At 55.3% G+C, this 18,803-nt stretch overlaps 6 protein-coding genes and 2 non-coding genes across 8 annotated transcripts; 1 reads left to right on the top strand and 7 right to left on the bottom strand.

Annotated features, from left to right (window-relative positions):
- Positions 1-456: 456 nt before the first annotated feature.
- Positions 457-1,260, bottom strand: SPBR_03169 (uncharacterized protein; the record flags this gene model as incomplete). Its single annotated transcript, XM_040761472.1, has 1 exon — positions 457-1,260. The coding sequence occupies one exon, from the start codon at positions 1,258-1,260 to the stop codon at positions 457-459; it is 804 nt and encodes a 267-aa protein (XP_040620084.1).
- Positions 1,261-2,125: 865 nt separating this feature from the next.
- SPBR_03018 (thiamine biosynthetic enzyme) lies at positions 2,126-3,160 on the bottom strand (the record flags this gene model as incomplete). Its single annotated transcript, XM_040761321.1, has 1 exon — positions 2,126-3,160. The coding sequence occupies one exon, from the start codon at positions 3,158-3,160 to the stop codon at positions 2,126-2,128; it is 1,035 nt and encodes a 344-aa protein (XP_040620083.1).
- A 1,254-nt stretch (positions 3,161-4,414) lies between these two features.
- On the bottom strand, positions 4,415-5,394 carry SPBR_03057 (uncharacterized protein; the record flags this gene model as incomplete). The annotated part of the gene is made up of 2 exons (XM_040761360.1): positions 4,415-5,004; positions 5,055-5,394. 2 exons carry the CDS (start codon positions 5,392-5,394, stop codon positions 4,415-4,417), a joined length of 930 nt encoding a protein of 309 aa, XP_040620082.1.
- Positions 5,395-6,198: 804 nt separating this feature from the next.
- SPBR_02392 (uncharacterized protein) lies at positions 6,199-8,634 on the bottom strand (the record flags this gene model as incomplete). Its single annotated transcript, XM_040760695.1, has 1 exon — positions 6,199-8,634. The coding sequence occupies one exon, from the start codon at positions 8,632-8,634 to the stop codon at positions 6,199-6,201; it is 2,436 nt and encodes an 811-aa protein (XP_040620081.1).
- A 1,803-nt stretch (positions 8,635-10,437) lies between these two features.
- SPBR_09509 lies at positions 10,438-10,540 on the top strand. Its single transcript has one exon. It is a non-coding gene; the product is annotated as a tRNA-Leu (tRNA).
- A 229-nt stretch (positions 10,541-10,769) lies between these two features.
- SPBR_09489 lies at positions 10,770-10,841 on the bottom strand. The gene has a single exon. It is a non-coding gene; the product is annotated as a tRNA-Glu (tRNA).
- A 961-nt stretch (positions 10,842-11,802) lies between these two features.
- On the bottom strand, positions 11,803-13,810 carry SPBR_02504 (uncharacterized protein; the record flags this gene model as incomplete). The annotated part of the gene is made up of 2 exons (XM_040760807.1): positions 11,803-13,306; positions 13,371-13,810. The coding sequence occupies 2 exons, from the start codon at positions 13,808-13,810 to the stop codon at positions 11,803-11,805; spliced, it is 1,944 nt and encodes a 647-aa protein (XP_040620080.1).
- Positions 13,811-16,024: 2,214 nt separating this feature from the next.
- On the bottom strand, positions 16,025-18,568 carry SPBR_02370 (uncharacterized protein; the record flags this gene model as incomplete). The annotated part of the gene is made up of 1 exon (XM_040760673.1): positions 16,025-18,568. One exon carries the CDS (start codon positions 18,566-18,568, stop codon positions 16,025-16,027), a length of 2,544 nt encoding a protein of 847 aa, XP_040620079.1.
- Between the last annotated feature and the right edge of the window lie 235 nt (positions 18,569-18,803).

The raw sequence follows: 18,803 nt of genomic DNA, 5'->3' as shown, positions 1-18,803 counted from the left end.
TCTCACACTAGCATGACTCGGCTCGACGTCGACCGACTCTGCGCCCAAACTGGACTGCCAAACCGGACTGCCAAACTGGACTGCCAAACTAGTCGAGTCATTCATGTCCTCTCGCTCTCCTCTTGTCATGACAGTTGCTTCGAATAGCTTGTTCCAATTACTTTTGTCCTTTTTATTGTATTTCTTTCATCCTTCGTCGACAGTCGGCCTTGTCGCTCTCCATAATTTGGCCGCGTCTTGCCGTATGCCGTCGACGTCGACGTCTCCGCTTGTGCTTTTGAGTTATGTCCGTTATCCCAACGAATACCACCTGCATCATGAGTTCACAAACAAAGAATTGTCGACTACCAAATAGGGAATAAGCATCGTCCAGTTCCTTTCTTCTAATCATCCGATAATACCTTCTCTACATTATTACATGCACCCGCTCGCGCCCTTGGCCACGACGGCCCCAACTCAGACAGCCCATCTTCTCGTCTTGGCCTGGCAGCTGGAGGCCGTCGAGTTCGCCCCGGCATTGGGCGCCTGCGTTGCCAGCTTCGTCCACGCCGCGTATGTGGCCGCCGGCCGCGTCGCATTGCTCACCGGCGCGCCCCACTGCGCATACCCGTTGTCGTGGAAGCCAAAGTTGAGGCCGTTGCCCGTGCACGCCGGGTTCGTGGGGCCCTTGGTCGCCTGCGCGTAGCCCAGGACGAGGACGCTCTCGGCGTTGCCGGGCTGGAGCGCGGTATGCACCGTCTCGTTGTACGTGCCCTGCTGCCACGCCCAGCAGTTTTGGCACCGGTAGACGACTTCGAAGCTCGTCGCGTTGACGGCTGTGTGGAGGACCGTCAGCTCGGGCGCAGGGAACGCCGCCGACGTGCCGTTGGTGCCGTTGTCGCCGCCAAACTGGCCCGGCAAGAAGTAGTCGTCGACGCACCGGAACGACGTGAAAACGTGGTTCTGGTACGGCCAGGCCATCAGCAGCAGGTCGGACGGCATGTGGCCGCCGTGCGCAATCCCGCACCAGCCCGTCGCCGTGGCGTTGGTCGTCTGGCACTGCAGCCGGCCAATGTATTCGGTGGCGTCCTTTTGCAGCGCATCCTCGGGCAGGACAAAGCCAAAGCTGAACGCGCCGGCGCCATCCGCGCCCGGCGTCGCCCACGTCGAGAAGTTGATGCCTGTGGCTGCATCGGTCAGGGTGGAGGGCGACAGCGAGAGCTGGGCAACGGCCGTCCCAGCGAGAGCGGCCAGTACGGCCGATTTTTGCGAGAAGATCATGCTGTACAGACAAAAAGTAAGAAATTAAGAAATTAAGAATACAAAGAGAAGCGGGATGGCTGTGAAAAAATCAGGCAAAGACGAGAGAGTGGCAATGTCAGTAGAGACGTTGTCTTAAATATGGCGGCGAGCTGCGACGAACTGGCTTTAATATAGTCGAGCTTGAGCTTTGAGCACGCCAATTCATCTTGTCATGACCCCTGAATGTTTATTGATTTCCATGCAAAGTGGCAAAGCTCCTCAATGACCAACGCGTCAAATTGGACTCGACGTTCCGTGCTGCTTGGAAATTGCCGTCTTTGATAGGTCCGGAACCTGTCGATCCATGACCAGTTTTTGCCATTGTCCTGTTTGCGGTGTATAAGGAAATCGTCGAAATCATAAAAAAACAAATGCAACGCGTAATTTGTCCAGCTCGGGACGGATGGCCCGGGCGCGCCCAAAAAGAGCTCACTATGGATAAAAGCACGTCGCAATGCTGGCTGTGGAATAGAACCAGGAACGGAAACAGTCCACACGGGATACAACGGAACTGGGCACTATATTAAGTCATAGTGGGATTTTGCATTGATTGATTCCAAGCATCGGGCTGCGAATCCGAAAGACAAACTGGACCATCATTACGTCGTACTCTGTCCAGGATGATGGTCGCCACATGGCATAACGTGAGGCGAATTGATGACGGAGGGAGCAGACAATCTTGATTTTCTTTGTTTTGTACATATTGAAGACGAGGCAACGAACAAGTCAAAAGAGACGGTTGGATGTCTCTAGCTGTGTAGGGGCGCCTGTTGAGAGACACCCGAACTGCAACGCGATAGAACGACACGAACATCACCAGCTGTCAACGGTTTCCACCCGTGACCTAGTTCTCATTCTGCTTCTTGCGCAGGTCAAACACCCGCAGCGCCTCCTCGGCCGCCTTGACGCCGCTCAGCGCCATCGCACCAAACGTCGGACCCATCCGGTTGGCGCCGTCGACCTCGGACAGCTCCATGCCGCCGACAATCAGCCCGGGCACCACCTCGCGCGTGTTCTTGACAATCGCGTCCTCGGCCAGCTGCATGTCGAGGCCGCGCATGCCGCCCAGCTTCTCGAGGCGCTGCATGCTGACGAGGCGCTTGACCGAAAAGGCGCCCATGGGGCCGTCGTGGCCCGTGGTCGAGATGACGACGGGCGCATTGATGGTGTTGGGGTCCATGCAAGACTGGTCGTCGTGGTGGAGGGACACGAGGGTCCAGTTGGTGACGACGCCGGCAATGCGGACGCCCTCGGCGTCGTCGCCGTCGACGGCGGGACGCGTAATCAAGTCTTCGACGGCCGTCGCGTTAAACAGCTTGATGTTGGGGAAGCGCAGCACATGCGACAGGACCGTCGACGTGAACAGCGAGGCATGCTTCACCACAACAAAGTCGCCCTCGTCGTCGTAGGGCACGCCGACCTCGCGCAAAAACACATCGGCCGGCTTGCGCATCACCATGGCCGAGAACAGCTGGCCACCCAGCCACGCGCCGCCGCCCGGGGCGACACCCGCCTCCACGAGGGCAATGCGCAGGTCCGGGCGCAGCTTGCCCAGCGTGTAGGCCGCGCTCAGACCGCAGGAGCCGGCGCCGACGATGACAATGTCCGACTCCGCGTAGGCGTCGAGGTCGGCAAAGTAGCGGCGCGTCATGGCACGCGAGACCTGGCTCTCGCGGATCGGCGCGAACGTGAAATCGTCCTCCCAGCGGCCAAACAAGGCCTTGACCTCGTCGCCAAGAGGTGTAGCGGCGTTGGCACCGTTGGCAGTGTTGGCAGTGTTGCCATCATTGTTCTCCTTGAGAAGAGTCTTCTGGACAACCGGAGTGGCAAAAGCACCGACCGGCGAGCCGGACTCATGGGACACTGCGCTGGGAGCCATTGCGACGGAACTGCGTTTTGCCCTGTTAGTATGCAGGCCAACAGGCGAAATGGCGAAATTACAACAAAAACAGGAAGGGGAGAGCAGTCATGATCCTTTCGCTGGTATTATCCAGATCAAGTTACGGCCGTATAATCTCAGCCATACTGCCCGTCTTGCTCTGGAAGGCCTCTTGTTCAGACAACAAAACGAAAAAACAAAACGGCCTTCCCCGAGTACAACACAGGCAGCAGGCACCGGCTCATGCATAATGCTTTATTCATACAGTTACCCGTTGCATAAAGATCATCTTGATAGGACGCATTGTAGCGATGCTGGTCATGGCAGCTGCTCCGGTGAAGAGGACAGTGCAAAGCAAAGGGAGGTGGCCGGTATCCCTACGTGGATGTTCAGGTGTCTAGGAGTCGCATCGGCTTGTTAGTAAGTGCGCAGTATCGTACGACAGTTAATAGCAGGGGAGATGTTACTCTGGGTTGGCACGAAAGCGTGAGTTTAAAATGGTTTAAGTTGCTGGCGTCGTTGGAGTTGTGAAGCAGGTTATGTTGTCGCTGAGTTTGTGAGGACGAAAGAAGAGACGGAGAGGCGAATGCCAGTCTTTATACAAACAAACCCCTCATTCGGTGAGGGGCTGTCTTTTCGTGTAGCTTGTAGTCTCCCCTAACTTACCCTGTCGCCCGGTGTCGGCATTGCGAATTCGTGGATGTATGTCATATTGACGCACTTGACTTTTATCCCTCATTCTGTGTCTGTTATTCGATTGGACGAACAATTGATAAAATTGGGTTGACAGACACGAGTTCTGCAGACTCACTTGACTGATGCCCCGAAGTAACCACAGTATGGAACATAGGCACGCTGCACGCTGCTCGTTTTACTCATTGCAAAAGTGGGATCAGCGGGCTTGGTAGGGATTTTTGCTCCTATGAAGTAAAACGTCACGTCAAAGTGCCCTTGTTTCTACCGTTCTCCGGCTGGTATCGGCACAACCAGCTCCCATCGGCTCTGACAAGAACGGGTCGTGCGTCAAACGGCCCCATATGGGGAAAAGGTATTAAATATGTGAACTGCTCCATTAGCTGTAAACTAACCTGTGGCACTGCACTAATGCAGGCCAAAAATGCTAAACTCTTAGGAAATGTCAGGTTATTTTGTTTTTGAACCGGTCGTATGTCATATTCAATTGGACGAGTTTACTTACGGCAATCGTCCTTGCACTGACGACTGTCTCCATGGCCTGTTGTATCTTTGCAGCGCTCAGGCCTGCCCGTAGAGCGCCTCCTCGGTCCACGCCCACAGCTGCTCCGCCAGCTCCTCGTCCTCGGCGATGCCCCACTTCTCCTCAACACCGATGGGCGCATAGTGGGCGCCATTCACCAGGTTTGCGGCGTCCGTGGTGGCCGCCCACAGTTGGTTCTTTACGCCGTCAGCAATGGGGCCGGCCACCTTCGGCACGACCTCCGTCTGCAGCTTCTTCATGTGGTCGTCGCCGGGCTCGCGTGTAAACAAGTTGGTGTTGACCTCGCCGGGGTTGATGGACACCATCACCTGGGATGTATTCTTGTTGTGTTTGGCGTACTGCTGCGCATACAAGAGATTGGCAATCTTGCTTTGAACGTAGCGAAACACGGGTGGAACGGCGTCGTTGGAAGCCGTGCGCAGCGTGTCAAAGTCGATCTTGCTACCAGGCGGCGAGTGCTTCCAAGCGGATGACGAGAGACTAACAATGCGAGCGTCGGGGGCCAAGATGGGCTGGAGGAGCTTCAGCAAGAGAGCATGGCCCAGGTGGTTGGTGGCCATCTGGATCTCGAAACCGTCAGGAGACAAGCGGGGCGCACAGCCCATGACTGTTGCTGTTAGCGAGAGTTGGTCGTCCCGGATAGGGAAGGACACGTACGTCCAGCATTCAGCATGAGAATGTCCAGCTTCTCGGTAGTGGCACGAACAGCAGCCACCGCGGCCTTGATGTTCTCGAACGAGCTCAAGTCGAGCTCCTGGAAGGCGACATTGACGCCTGGCGCCGCGTTTTTAACCTCCCCCAGCGCCCCTTGGCCCTTTTCCGGGTCGCGTGCCGTCATCCATAGCTGGGCAGGTCCATGTTGGGCCAATGCAAGGGCGCTCGCCTTGCCGAGGCCACTGTTGGTGCCCGTGATGAGAATGGTCTTGCCAGCGAGCGAGGGGATGTTTGTGGCCGGGTCAAACGTGATACTAGCGGACTTGGTAAGGTGCTCAGACATTGTGGCGGATTGGGTGCGTAATAGTAAACGGGGATAAAGTAATCTGGAAGAAATCGCTCAAGTTCTTGATCTGGGCCAAAGTCGACGTAACAACCTGTCGAAGAGACAAACTTGTGTCATATGTCCCGGTCCGGCTGTCAGACTTTATACCTCGACACTATGCCGGCCAGACGGACAGTTTCGTCTTCTCGTAGGAGCGTCATAACCCACAGATGCCGTCATATGTCGTGTCCTTCGAGGGAGTTTGGACGTTATCAGCATCTGAGTGCGTGCTCGACGCAAGAAACGCTTCGAGCAGATCCCATGCTACGCCCAGCAAATGCGGATGCCAAATGCCACAGAAGACCAATCACCGTATCGAAAATCCGAGTCTGGCATCCTGATGAAAAGCCGCAAAGATGTCTGACGTTAGCCTACATTTCCCACTGTAAGGGCGGGGGCCATTTGCACCTTTGCGCACTTACACGACAATTCGAGCCAATGGCCAACGAGAGTTTCCGAGGCGACCCACCGAACGAAATGCAGCCGACGGTGTGTATCGTTTGGAATCAGCTCCTGGATAACGACAACAAGAGGATACGAAGATGAATCAGGAGAAAAAGGAGAACAATATTAGGCGGTGGAAAATGGCGGTATTTTGGGTTGTATTCGGAAGCAAATACAGAAGCGGAAGCCACGATGGAGCAACATCATGTATTTTTGGTCACATGGGCATCACGAGTTACTTCGGGCGTACATCACAGTGTTCATGCTTGTAAGGGTATCAATTTGTGCTGTTCTCACCACGACCAACTCGAGTCCAGCTCACCACCCGTTGTTCCACACCCGACGTTCATTGCCGCGCGCTTCCCTTGCTGTGCCGCCAGGGAAGAATGACACCTCCTTCGTGAGCAACCGCCACTTAACATACGCCGCCGACTCCCGCTCCGAAGCGGAGATGGACGTCCACTTAGGACCGTCGCTCGTTTGCCGTGCCAGGTGACCGTACTTCTCCTCGGCCAAGTCGCGCAGCGCACCATCGACCGTAACAGGCCGCGTGCGCTCCACGCCTCCACCATACCGACCTCCCCGGCGGTACCTGCGAGGATCCGGCCGAGCTCGTCTGATAACAGGCGGCCGCCAGCTAGCGCCCTGTGCAAATGCGTCCTCATGGAACGCCCGCAGGCTTTCGGCCTCGGCCGCCGTCAGACCCCACACCGAGTAGCGGTGGCTCATGCTGTCGCGCACCGCCTTACGTAGCACGTTGCAGAACACAGACCTGGACGGGACGTCGACGCCCATGGCCTCCAGGAAGTTGGGCCACGTCTGGATGGTCTGGAGGCGGCGGACCTCGGCCGACAAGCGAGCCGCAGCGCCGGCGGGCGGTGCACCATGGCGCTGGTACAGAGCGTCGCGCACCGCTTCCAGGCTCTGTCCCTGGGGGCGCGCGGTGCGCCGGAACAGCTCCATGAACATGAGCAGACGGTACGATGTCTGGCTACCGACAAAGGTATGGTGCAGACGATACTCGCTGATGGTGTCTTTCGGCTCGAGATGCACGAGCTCGGCGCGGCCGGCGCCCTTGGTGTCGAGCAGCCAGACCACGTTGCGCGTGATGGCCTCGGTAATAATGGACTTTAGCAAATCCTGGCGTGTACCGGGGCCGCTGTCCGTTGTCTTGTTATCGACACCAATCTCACTGTCGTCGGCAATCAAAAGCGCCACGAGTAGCATGCCCAGGTTCGGGCAGTCGACCTTGGATCGTTTGTTGTCGACGTAGAACGAGCGCAGGCGGCGGTTGGCGTCAGCTGCGACCTGCGGATGCTCCGCCGCCAAGCATACCAACAAGTGGAACAGGTGGAAGTACGACTCGACGGCCTTTTCGGAGGCATGCCGCAACGTACTTTTCACCGGCCCTGACGCATGGTCGACCCAGTAATCTTGGAGCCACCATTCATCAGCATAAGACTCGTTGAGCTTGTCGACGTCCTCGTTGAGACGGACCACAATCTGCGTCATGAACGACAAGAGCACTTCGGTGGCCCGCGTCACGCTCTCGGGAGTGGGTGGCGTCTTGGAAACCTGCCGGAAATTCACGAGCTGCGCCCCATTTGGCTGGCGGCCGTTCTTTGTGCCGACCGGCTCCCGCTTGAAAGCGCCCTTTTTGCGTGGTAAAGCATCCTCGCCAATGGCCACCAGGGCCACCACCGCATCGTTGCGCACACGCAGCCAATGCCGCCGCGACAAGGGCAGCGGTAGCCAGTGATCGAATGCGATGCTCTGCACCGACCGGCGAACCCGCAGCGTGGCAAATGCCTCGCGCGACAGCAGATCGAATTCGGACTCGAGCCCACGCGTCCGCGTGCGGCCCTGCATCGTTGACACGCCGACACCGAGGTCACTCTTCAGGTACGACGTCTTGAGGCAGAAGCACTGCAGCTCGCGCTGGTGGAGCACGTCATGGTACTCGACCAGTTGCCGGATGCGGTCCGAGGCGGCAACAAACTTGTTGATGCCGGTCGTGTCGAGCTCCCTGAGGATGAGAAGCAGGACGTCGTCGGTCAACATGTCGATCGAGCGACCTGCCAGAGCGGAAGGAAGCAAGTCCTGCGGGGACGACGTTTCTACCACGTCCGTCACTGCTTCTGCTTCGCCTCTGACAACATCTTCGGTGGTCGGCTCCACATCCGCTGCCTTCAACATGGACGCCTGGTCGCGCGTGTCGTAGCAGCACCGGTCGCACTTGAAATTGTAGCGCGTGTCATCTGCAGACCCCCATTCACCCTGCTGATGATGCCATGCCATCAACTCCGCCGTTTGCTCCTGGTAGTTACCCAGATGCACAACGCCGCCACCCACCTGCTCGACCGAGTCGCTTGAGAAGAAGGACAGCAGCTGAATCGCAATCCCCTTGAGGGTGTACGCCGACGTGTACCCCTCGGTTGTGTTGAGGATCGACGCACAGATGTAATTGCCAAGCACGTTGGGGTGCGAGACAAGTGGCGTGTTCATGCTGATATGCGGCGGCGCCACCGGGAAGTCGTGCGGGAACTGCACAGTGAGGTGCAGCGGCGTGTCCCCATAGGCCTTGGTCGTCAGCAGGAGACAGGCGTCGCCCATCATGCCGTCAGGTCCATCGACGGGCGGGTGCAGCTTGATGTTGGGGTAACAGGGCGGCTTGCAGAGCTCGTTGATGTCGCGCATCAAGCGGCCCCGGTAGAGGGGAGCCGCGGCGGGAGAAGGGGTGTGCTTGTTCCCCATGTTGCTAGTGTCCTAACAAAAATAAAAATAAAAATAAAAATAAAAATAAAAATAAAAAGAACAAACAGAAACAGAGTGAACGATTCCGTTTTGGGTTCTTTTATGTCTGAGGAGACTGAGTCGCTGTTGAGGATGAAGACCAAATGTGAGCTGGTTGATGAGGAGACGGAGAAAAGAAGAAACATGTCACGACACATAAGCAACATATATATACACCTCACTCCTGTTTTTTTATCTCTTGTCGCGCCATCCCCCAAAGCGAGTTGTCATTGACTCACTTACCGCTGTTTGAGGCCAAGCTATAAAATAATTGAATTGTGATAAGTCGGCCTCCGGTGAATGGGGATCTGTTTCGTGGAAGTCGCCTTACGACCAATACAGGGGGCTAATATCCACTAGGACAGAATATGCCTCCTAAACGCCGGAATGTGCCCCTATATCTCCCTGTAGGGTGAGGCCGTCCATGTAAGTGGGGGCTGTTCAACCCATCATTTTCGCCATCTTTCCCGCGCCTTGGAGGCTCAGCCTCATGCTGGTCTGGCCTCACTTCACAAAGTCTCTGACTGAGGTGTAGCTTGCAACGATTTTGTGGTCTCGTTGCCGACCCGTCAGTTCCAAACGCTTGGCGTCGAACTGACTGTAAACCGACTACATACCTGCATCGACCTTTGAGTCCGCCAAGTGTTCATAACACCACTTCCGACAAACATGTCTTCTTTATCCGAGCGACTTGATATGGGTCCGGCTTCTCGCGGAGGTTTCCAGCGCCTTTGAAATTTACATACACAGTTTGTGGCGAATGCTCTGCTGCTGTGAGCGAGGCCCAATCCGAGTAACAGTGGTTTGTTTGCATGCATAATGTGTTTAAATAAATACATGAACAATGCAAGTTTTGTTTAAAATAATAATAATAACATTTGCTAACACAACGTCTATTAACTAAAAAGAATAATTCTAAATTTAAAACAGTTTTTTATTACTGTAACTCTTAACAGAAAACGACCAGAGAGTTCCTCAATCATACTAGCCTTCAAGTAACGTATACTACTTACACCACTCGAACTCTTCCGTACCAAGGATAAAAAAAAAAAAAAAAAAAACTACACTGAACATTGAAATTGCTCCGTGGATCGTTTTGTTTTGGAGAAATGTCCCACTTCGATGTTTTTCTTCTCATTTTCTTTTCACAAACGCTTCGCCCTGAGCGTCATGCTACTAACCAAGTGGAAAACTTACCTCGCCCCACGCCATACTTTTGCTCGTATAGTTCACGCAGCGACAGAATGTCGCTGATTTTTGACCGATGTAGAGTTGGGGTAGAGGTGGAGGAGGAGGTAATGGGAGCGATGAAAGCCGGAATCACAGTCGGCGGAGAGGACGTCGTGCATACGGAGGTCGAAGGACCTGTGGCCGAGAGCCTACATGGAGCAAGGCTGTCGTTGGCGACGTCTTGTCAGCAGAGCTAGACATGATTTTGAAAGGCACTTTCTGATTTTGTCTCTTATAGCAGGGATTGCGAATGCTTTGATCGAATGCAATTAAGGAAAGGGAACCTCCTAGTCAATTTCCCAGTGGGCGCTCGAGCACTATTTATGCTTTAGAGTAAGTGCAGATACAGCCAATACTTGAATAAGTAGTTTTGTAGGACAATGCGTGACGCATTCATGGAAGTGTTCGTCAAAGTGTATCGTGATGTGTTTCCATTGGGTTTTACGCGGGAGGCGCTAACGTTAGGGCGCCCAGCTTGTCGTCAGTACAAGGGCCCTAATAAGGGCTTATCTCCGCCAAAATTATTTGTATCCTGCCAGTTTGGCCGAGTGGTTAAGGCGGTGGTCTTAAGTTTCCGTTGGAATTGCTTATCACACCATTATCGAGAGATTCACAGGTTCGAACCCTGTAGCTGGCAACCATCAAAAGATTTTTTTTACCCGAAGTTTTTAAGCCCCAACAATAACGGTATTTGTATACACTGTTTACTTTGTCATTTACTTTTTAATTTATCATTATTCGTAGAGAAAAAAAGTACTAGGAATAAAGTACACAAGATAAAATTAATGTTAAATAATTTCGTCGATGTGGACAATCGTTTACAAATGTGGGCGGTGAAAAAACCAAACAAAAAAAACAGCTTGTAGCTCCGATACGGGGAATCGAACCCCGAGCTCGACGGTGAGAGCGTCGGATGTTGACCATTACACCATATCGGATGGTCTCGTATTTCATACCAAATTGAGAGTTAATTTAGTATATTAAGGCTCCAACCTAGCTAGTTAACGACGGCAATATAAATGGCGACAACTTCATTAGTGAAGTGTCAATAAAAACAAAGATGCTTACGACTTGTGCACTTCTCCCAAGAAAGCCGTTCCGCACGATGGTCCATGGCGCAGCAGAACGTTGATATCGTCTTACGATGAGTCACTCTGTATCAACCCACGTAAAATAAACGTATGGTGTTTCCTTTCCCTCCAACACATCATAAAGCACAACTACGACGATGTGCATTCTTGTGCATTATCGCTCTTGGACTATCTCCAGTGAACCCAAGAAAAGGCGACGGACCTTGGTGACTATAAGTTGCACCCACAAATGGGACCGTCCCTTTGACAAAGACCAGAACCGATCTTCGGGCATAGCTCATTCACGAGGGATGATTTCTACTGCCGTCATATCCTGGAAGTTGGGTTTCTCATGGTGGAACGTGGAATGGAGCACCGAAAATCGCCTCGCACAGACAATGCAAAGCAGATTAACAGATTATCAAGAGCTTGTAGAAACTAGGTTGCTTCAATGCCGTCTCTTCCTTCTGGCAAACGGCTTATGGATACTAACAAACTCTGTTTCTCCTACACCTATGCCATTGTCAACGAAAACAAATGGAAAACAATCATCAGTGTTCGTGGTTATGCTATCGAGCTCCCTTGCTAGAACAGTCTTAAAAATGGGCGTCTCACTCTCTGCAAAATGATATAGACTTGTCTTACAGCATCATGCAACTTTTGCGGCCGTGCTTCGTTCATACCGCCTGGTCGGCGATCTCCAGCATGATTAAGTTAGATAAAAGAAACAAGGTGAAATAGCCAAAAAGGAAGTAAACCAAAAACCAAAAACCAAAAAAATAAAATAAAACCGAAAGACGTATCACGTTCGTCAACCCAATTCCATGGCTTACTCCTCCTTCACCAGCAGCTCCTCTTCATCGTCGTCCTCCTCAATCGCCCAGTCCCGCCAGCCTTCGCCGCGGACCCAGCTCACACCCTTACGCCAAGCCGGCTCACGGACCGCACTCGCCTGGCGCTCGTATACGGCGCCTGCCACCACCAGCGACGCCACAAACACGAGCACATCGGCGCCCTGCGACGCGGGACGCCACCACCGCCGCTTGACGCCGACGCGCCACACGCTTTCGAGACTCGCGCGTGCCGAGTACAGGAAAAGCGCGCGGCCGTGCTTGCGCTCGACCCAGGCCCAGAAGCCGGCAATAAACCCGCTCAGGAAGAATCGCTGGGTGGGGAGCACGCGCCGCGGCAGCCACGCCTGGAAGAAGCAGATGGACGCCCAGGCCGTCGACAGCGAGCCCGTCAAAAAGGTCGCCGACCGCAGCGACTTGGCAAGCAGCTGCTGAATCGCCCGCACAGGCGCGTGGTACACGGCGGCGGCGCGGGGCAGCTGCAGTGCCGTGTAGACCACGAGGAAGAACCGAGCGTAGGCGGGGAACGCACGCAGCCAGTAGGTGAGATATGTGCGACCGCAGGACGGGTCGTCGGGGTGCAACGTGGCACAGCTCAGTGACTTGATCAGAGGGTGCGCCCGGCTTGTCAGCGGTGTGACGGCCGCAACGGCGGCTGTGGCAGCTGCCGCAGAGGCCGATGCGGCGGCCGAGGCACCTGATGCAGCGACAGGTAGTGCCAAGAGTTGGCTGACATCTTTGGTCGGGAAGAGTGCGGGCGATGAAAAGGCGGGCCAATAGGCGCGCCCCATTGCTGCCATCGCATCCAGCACCTGATAGGGGCCGGGCCAGTTCGCAGCCATCGCAGCAGGGATATCAGTGGGCGCCGCATGCAGATAGGTGTCCGTCGGCAGGGTCCGGTTGAAAATGAAGTTGCCATACGGAAGGGGGAAGCAGTCCCGGTCAAAGACGGCCGCATGCAGCAGCTGGCCGAACGCAATCGGCTGCAGCATCCACGAGCCCCACCACCAAGGCCGGGCACGCGGGCGGGCCACCAGCTTGACACCGCTGGCTTTGGCCGTGCCGGCGGTAATGAGCTTATCAACACCGGACGAGGCAACGCTCGTGGCAGTACCAACGGCAGCCCGGACCGCCACAGGCACCATATCGACGCCCCAGATGGCACCGGAGTCTTCGGCAGCATTCCACGCAAACTCCAAAGCCCGGCAAGCAGCCATAACGGCCAGGGTCATGCGGAACGGAGCGGGTGCAACACCGAGCGCCAGACCTGCCAAAGAGGCACCTGCTGCGGGCGCATAGGCAGAGGTAAGCGCGGCTGCTGTGCGCGGATTGCGTACGCGGAACGGCAGGGCGGCCGGGTCGAGCAGGTGCGTGCGCAGTCGTGTGAAGAATCGGAAGAGGAGGCGGTAAAGGAGAAGGATAGCAGAGAGCGAGAGGGATAGGCGCACTGTGGGGGATTTGTGGAGCGGCTCTTTCTTTGATCTGCACCAGTTAGTACACCGCAAGTGGTCGCACGGTACCGTTGCTTTTGCACAACACGACGCACCTTGGTTTGCCAAAAAGTCGGCGCTGGACGGCGTCGTAAATCTTGAGACCGGCAGCGCTGGCCATGAAAACGCGCAACGCGTGGCGCACAGCACGTGCATTAAAGTCGTCCGCTCCAAGAATTGCGTGCGGCGTGTCCGGATCAGTCAGCTCCGGCAGCTTTTCCTTCTTGGACGGGCTCTTCGGAGGGCCGCCACTTTGGCTGGGCCGTGGCGTACTGGCTTTGGACGGGGGCAGTGACGAGGGGCCGCTCATGATGCGTGTCACTTGATCGACGGTCGGCGCGCGCCGGCGCACAAGCTTGGACTTGGAAAGGACGTATTTGTGGAGGGCAGCGTACTCGCGTGCAGAGATTGTATAGCGGAGGGCGTTGCGAATGATGGCTTCGTTGGCCGAGGCGCCAGGCCGGGGCGCCGTCGCCGCAGAGGCAGACGACGCCATGTTCGCGAAAGTGGAGGAGAAGTCGTCTGGAGAAGGGTTCGGCGACTTTTGGGCAATCTCAACAATGAAGACCTAAAGACACGGTACCATTACGGCCCCGCTGTCGGCATTCAATGCGATACGATGCAATGACTGTCGTATATCGTCGATGCGATTGCGATATGTGAGAATAAAAAGCAACCAAAAAAGCGACCAAAAAAGGACGAAAGAGGATGAAAAAGAGGAGGCTGGTGGAGTCCGGTCGTCGCAAAGATCGGCTCGTGACAGGCGAATGAGGCGAAGTTGGCCGCTGTTGGTTGTCGCAGTCGGTTGCGCCGGTCGTCGACTCGAGATGGGTTGTTGAAAAAAAGAGAAGGACGGGGATACGCTGGAGTGTGGGATGGGATAAAAGAAGACCAAGAAACAATGCGCTTTTCGTTTCGTGTTGGAATGCTGCCAAAGGGAGTGTAATATTATGCTGGCGATAGGGGGACTGGCTGTGGGGGAAGGCCCAAAGGAAGGAGCGAAATAGCGACATGAAATGGAAATGGGGAAGCGACCACCCAAAAGACGCGTTCTACGACATAGCTTGGCAATGCGACCCCCTTTTTACCTGGAGAATTTGTTTTTGATTGGCTGTCTTCGGACTTGATAGGTCCAGGGAACTTTTAGTGCAAATTACACGTGCTATTTCTTTCTCGCATTGCTCCATGGAGAGCCTGGTCAAAAGAAGGGAGGCGGGCGAGAAAGAGGCAGGAGCAGCCCGCAGAATGAGGAGAGATGGGAGCAAGCACCTCGGCTGGTCAGCCACCTTGCCTCCTTAGGGAAGGAGTCCACTTTTAGACGTCAAAAAGTGGTGCAACTTGCAAGAGCAACTTACGAAGAAGATTCACGAGCTTTGGTGGTGCTCCTGCCAAACTAAGCCGGATGCCACCCTGCTCTGGTGGCTCTTTCTCCATATTTTCTCCGCGGGATCAAAGGAAGGACCCTAGACAAGAGGGGGACCACTAAGAAAAAAACGGCGTACATTCCATTTCGCGATAATCATCCGTGGATGCAGTATGTTTTCCTGCGAATGACAGGGCTATTTCCCACTGGGTTCCGAACATCCCTCCGACGGCTAACGTACGACTGCCCTCCACGCCGTGAACAGGCCATCCACTGTTTACCATCTGGCAGGCAATTTGCATGAGCTTCATTTCCCATCCGCATGGCGCTATGAAATAAGTTGAATTGCGCAGCTGTTTAGATGCCGATATCAACAACGATAACTAGTAGCAGCCTTTTTACATGTCGACGGTATTCAACGCACTACAGTTGTAGGATACACGTTCAACATGACGTCGGTAAACGGCTTACCGCGAACTGTCTGTCGCCGTCGTATGTACAAAGACGACTAGTTTACTACGGTATCCGCCGCTGGTTACCGGGAGTCTCTAAACGAATTATGGCGAGAGAGGTTGAAGAAGAAATACTAAAATTCACATTAAACAAAATAACAAAGTAAAACATGATGGAATATCCTCGTGGGTATCAACTAATGGATGGGACAAAGACCTCGCAAGTCTTTGCCCTTATTCCCCAGTCCCCGCCGGCTTCGGGACTGTTCGCCCTTTTCCGCAAACCATAACTTGTCGTCCAGCACGACCAGTGGTATTCCCGCTGCTTGTTGTCCCTCCTCTTCCGCTGTGTAGTAAATTTTTTTCTTGTGTCGCTCATTAAATAACTAAAATACAGGTGTGTCTCTGGCTCGCCGGCCGGTGAGTGTCCTTTACTTTTTGCCTTTTTTAAAACACCATCTCTGCAGTGAGCTGACCTTCCAGCAGTAGGCCATACCGCGTAAGAAGGATACAGGAATAAATAACATGATGAAACCGAAATACCGAGAAAAAGACTATGCTTTGCGCAGAGCAAACTCGCGAGACACACAACAAAATGGGGCAATGATGAGACCAAACGCCTAAAGGTAATGCAGCGCATGCTGTGAAAAGGGAAAGGGAAGAAATAGCAAAAAAAAAAAAAACGGCTTGAATAAAACAGCACCGTGCGCCACGGACACTTGTCGTGGCGATACAATGGAATGTGAAAAATGAGAGCAATAATGGTCAGAACACAAATAATTTGGCTCAAACAACTAGACTCCATCACGTCAGGCGCTTGCAGAACGAATTAGCGACGGCGTTGCACGTCAGACAGCCGCAGGCGCTGGATCCGGGGCACACGGCATCGAGCACCCTAACGAGATGCGTCAGCATGGGCCCAGACCCGCACAAGTTCGCCCGTGTCACCGTGGCAGACCTCCTTCCAGCCGAGAACATCCCAGACGTCGATATCAATGGGGTGATCCCGGTGGAGAGGCGGCGTCGGACGTTGAAGACGGCCCAGGATGGCGTCTCGCTGCTCGGGGCTGTTCAGATTGTCACCGGCGTGGATGGCTTCCAGAGCCTGCAGTCGCCTGCGCTCGCGCTCTTCGACGATATCACGAGTGATGGACGCTCGGTCGGCTGTGAGCTGGGAGTGGCCGAGGACATACTTGAGATAGTCGTAAGGCAGGTTGATCAGGATGCGCGAAAGGACCGTTGCGGCATCAGCCTGGCTGTTGTCTGCAGCGCTCAAGACACCGTTGATGCTGCCATGGGCCACGTTGGAGGGCTCATCGGCAAAGCCACCGAACACAATCTTTGGCGACCGCGGGCCACCCTTCTTGGAGTTGGAGGAGTCGTTGGGCCCACGCATAGGAAGACTGACGGAGCCTGCTGAGCGAATATGGGCTGTGGTACCATCGCTCGCCGCTTTTGTTGCAGTGCTTTGAGGAACGTCAGTGGCAGGGGCGGTCTTAGTAGTGTCAGCAGGGAATCGAAGAAGCGTCGAGAGGGGACCAGTTGACGTGGCCACAGCAGCGTTGAAAACGAAATCGGTAGGGAAGTTGCGAACAACAAAGTCGAGAGCTTGGCTCAACAGGCGGCGGACAGACAGACCAGCACCACGGCCGTAGCGAAGGTCGGCATGGGCATAAGCCGGTCCGTTCGGGTTGGTGTTCCCGTCGGCAGCGTTTGGAAAGGATGCACCGTTGAGCCCATAGGCAAGCACCTTCTCAACCGTCGTCCAGTCAATCAAGCGCCCGGCCTGCTCGGCACCCACACTTTCGACATGGTCCAGCATGAAAATGAAGCCCGCTGTCAGATTGGACAGTGCTCTGTCAAGAGACTGGGTGTCTGCCAGCGGGTGGCCGTAGAGACTGCGAAGAGCTTGCACGGCCGCCTCGACAGAGATGTAGGGGTCTTCGATCTTCATGTGCAGAGCAAGGATCGGCCGGTTGAAGGGGCCCGAGTGGATGGTGCCAACGTCGCTGCGCAGGAGGTGGCCGATGCTTTGGCTCTGAGCGAGGACACCTCGGTGGCCAGCAAACATGGTCGTCGGTCCGTGCTGCTGCTCTGGTCCGTTCAATTCGGCGCCGTTGTTGGAGCTGGCGTTTGCTTTCGGTAAGTGGAGGATCAGGTGGCAATCGGAGGTCTGCGGGTTGTCGAAGTTGTGCTGAAGCTGCTGCTGGAGATGGTGCACAAACTGGAAGTCAATGCCGCGGTTCGGAGCATCGTCTCGCCTGCCTTGGCGTTCATCGGGGCCGGCATTGGGGAAACCAGAAGGCGGGAAGAACGGCGGCGACATCATCGACGACATCGAGTCGTTGTTGCGGAGAGGCAGATGTCCATTCGGACCACCGGGCGGCGGGATGCCTCCAGCTTGGTGATGAAAGGCGGGTCCGTCGGTCACGTTGTCGGGCGAGTGCGACCCGCGGAAGCTACCGGGCGTAGAGGGGTTGAAGCCAGCAGACGAAGGAGCGAATCCGTTGACATCACCACCAGGCGGCACACCAGGCGGCCCTTGCCACTCGCCAGGCCCAATATTCGGCATATTGTATGGCACGAACTGTGGGCCACCAATCAGACCAGGCGGGGGCGGAAGCGGACCGTGACCCGTCGGCACCGGCGACACGTTGTTGGAGTCGTGGAAGGCACCGAAAGTGATGCTGCTGGCACTCGGGTGAGGCTGGTGGAAACCGGGATGTTGATGGTGCTGCTGGTGGAAAGGATGCTGAGGATGCGGCGGGAACTGGGGGTTGTGTCTCGGTGGTCCACGGTGACGAGCGGCGGAGCCGCTGCGAGAGTGTGGAGGGAAGACAAATTCTGGCACCGCAGGACCGTTCGGCGGCAGCCCTGCAGAAGCCGGGCCTGCAGGAATATGAGGCTGAGACGCTCCGCTCACAACAGGTCCGCTGGCTGGCGCATGCTTGTCGGCTGTCGTCGTGGTAGGAACGAAGGGGGCCACAGTCGGGTCGGCCAGGGTGGTATTTGTCGATGACTGCGGTGTCTTGGAAGCAGTAGGTGACGACAAAGACACAGATGCGCCAACCACAGTCTGAGGGGTCGAGGCGGAAACCAACTGAGAAGGCCTTTCGACAGGTGTGGACACGACAGCGGCAGGTTCGACGGTCTTGTGGTTGTCGTCGCCATTCAGTGAGCTGGTATCCTCCTCGGGTGGCTTCGTGGCTTCCTGTGCCGCCGCCTGGTTCTCCGTCTCCTTCTGCTTCGTCGACTCCTGCTGCTCCTTCTCAAGGTCCAGCTGCTGTTGCTTCAGACGCAGCTGATCTTGCTGCTTTTGCTGTCTCTGCAACTGCTGCTTCTGGACAATTGGCAGCGGAATCACGGGGACAACAGCAGCCCGGGCGTTCTTGGGCCGGCCAGCCGTTTGAGGCGGCGGCTTGTTGGCCGTTCGCGGCATGGTCGGAGAGGCGTCGGAGCTATGAGGTGGTCAGACGGGTGTCGGCGTGATATGGAGCATCGATTGGTCCGTGGTGAGACTTGGTGGTGTTGGAATAGAAGCGCGATTTTCCTGGACAAGATGCCGGAGTTAGTGTACAGAGTCCGAAGACGTGAGAAATCTGGTGCAAAAGTGACGATGAACCTGCAAGCACCGCGAGGGAAGTGTGACGACAAGTGATTCAGGTCGTCGTCCC

Source organism: Sporothrix brasiliensis (genome assembly GCF_000820605.1).
Source record: "Sporothrix brasiliensis 5110 chromosome Unknown Cont17, whole genome shotgun sequence".
Taxonomy (NCBI): domain Eukaryota; kingdom Fungi; phylum Ascomycota; class Sordariomycetes; order Ophiostomatales; family Ophiostomataceae; genus Sporothrix; species Sporothrix brasiliensis.
The sequence above is the reverse complement of the archived record's forward strand: the minus strand, read 5'-3'. Positions and strand labels throughout refer to the sequence as shown.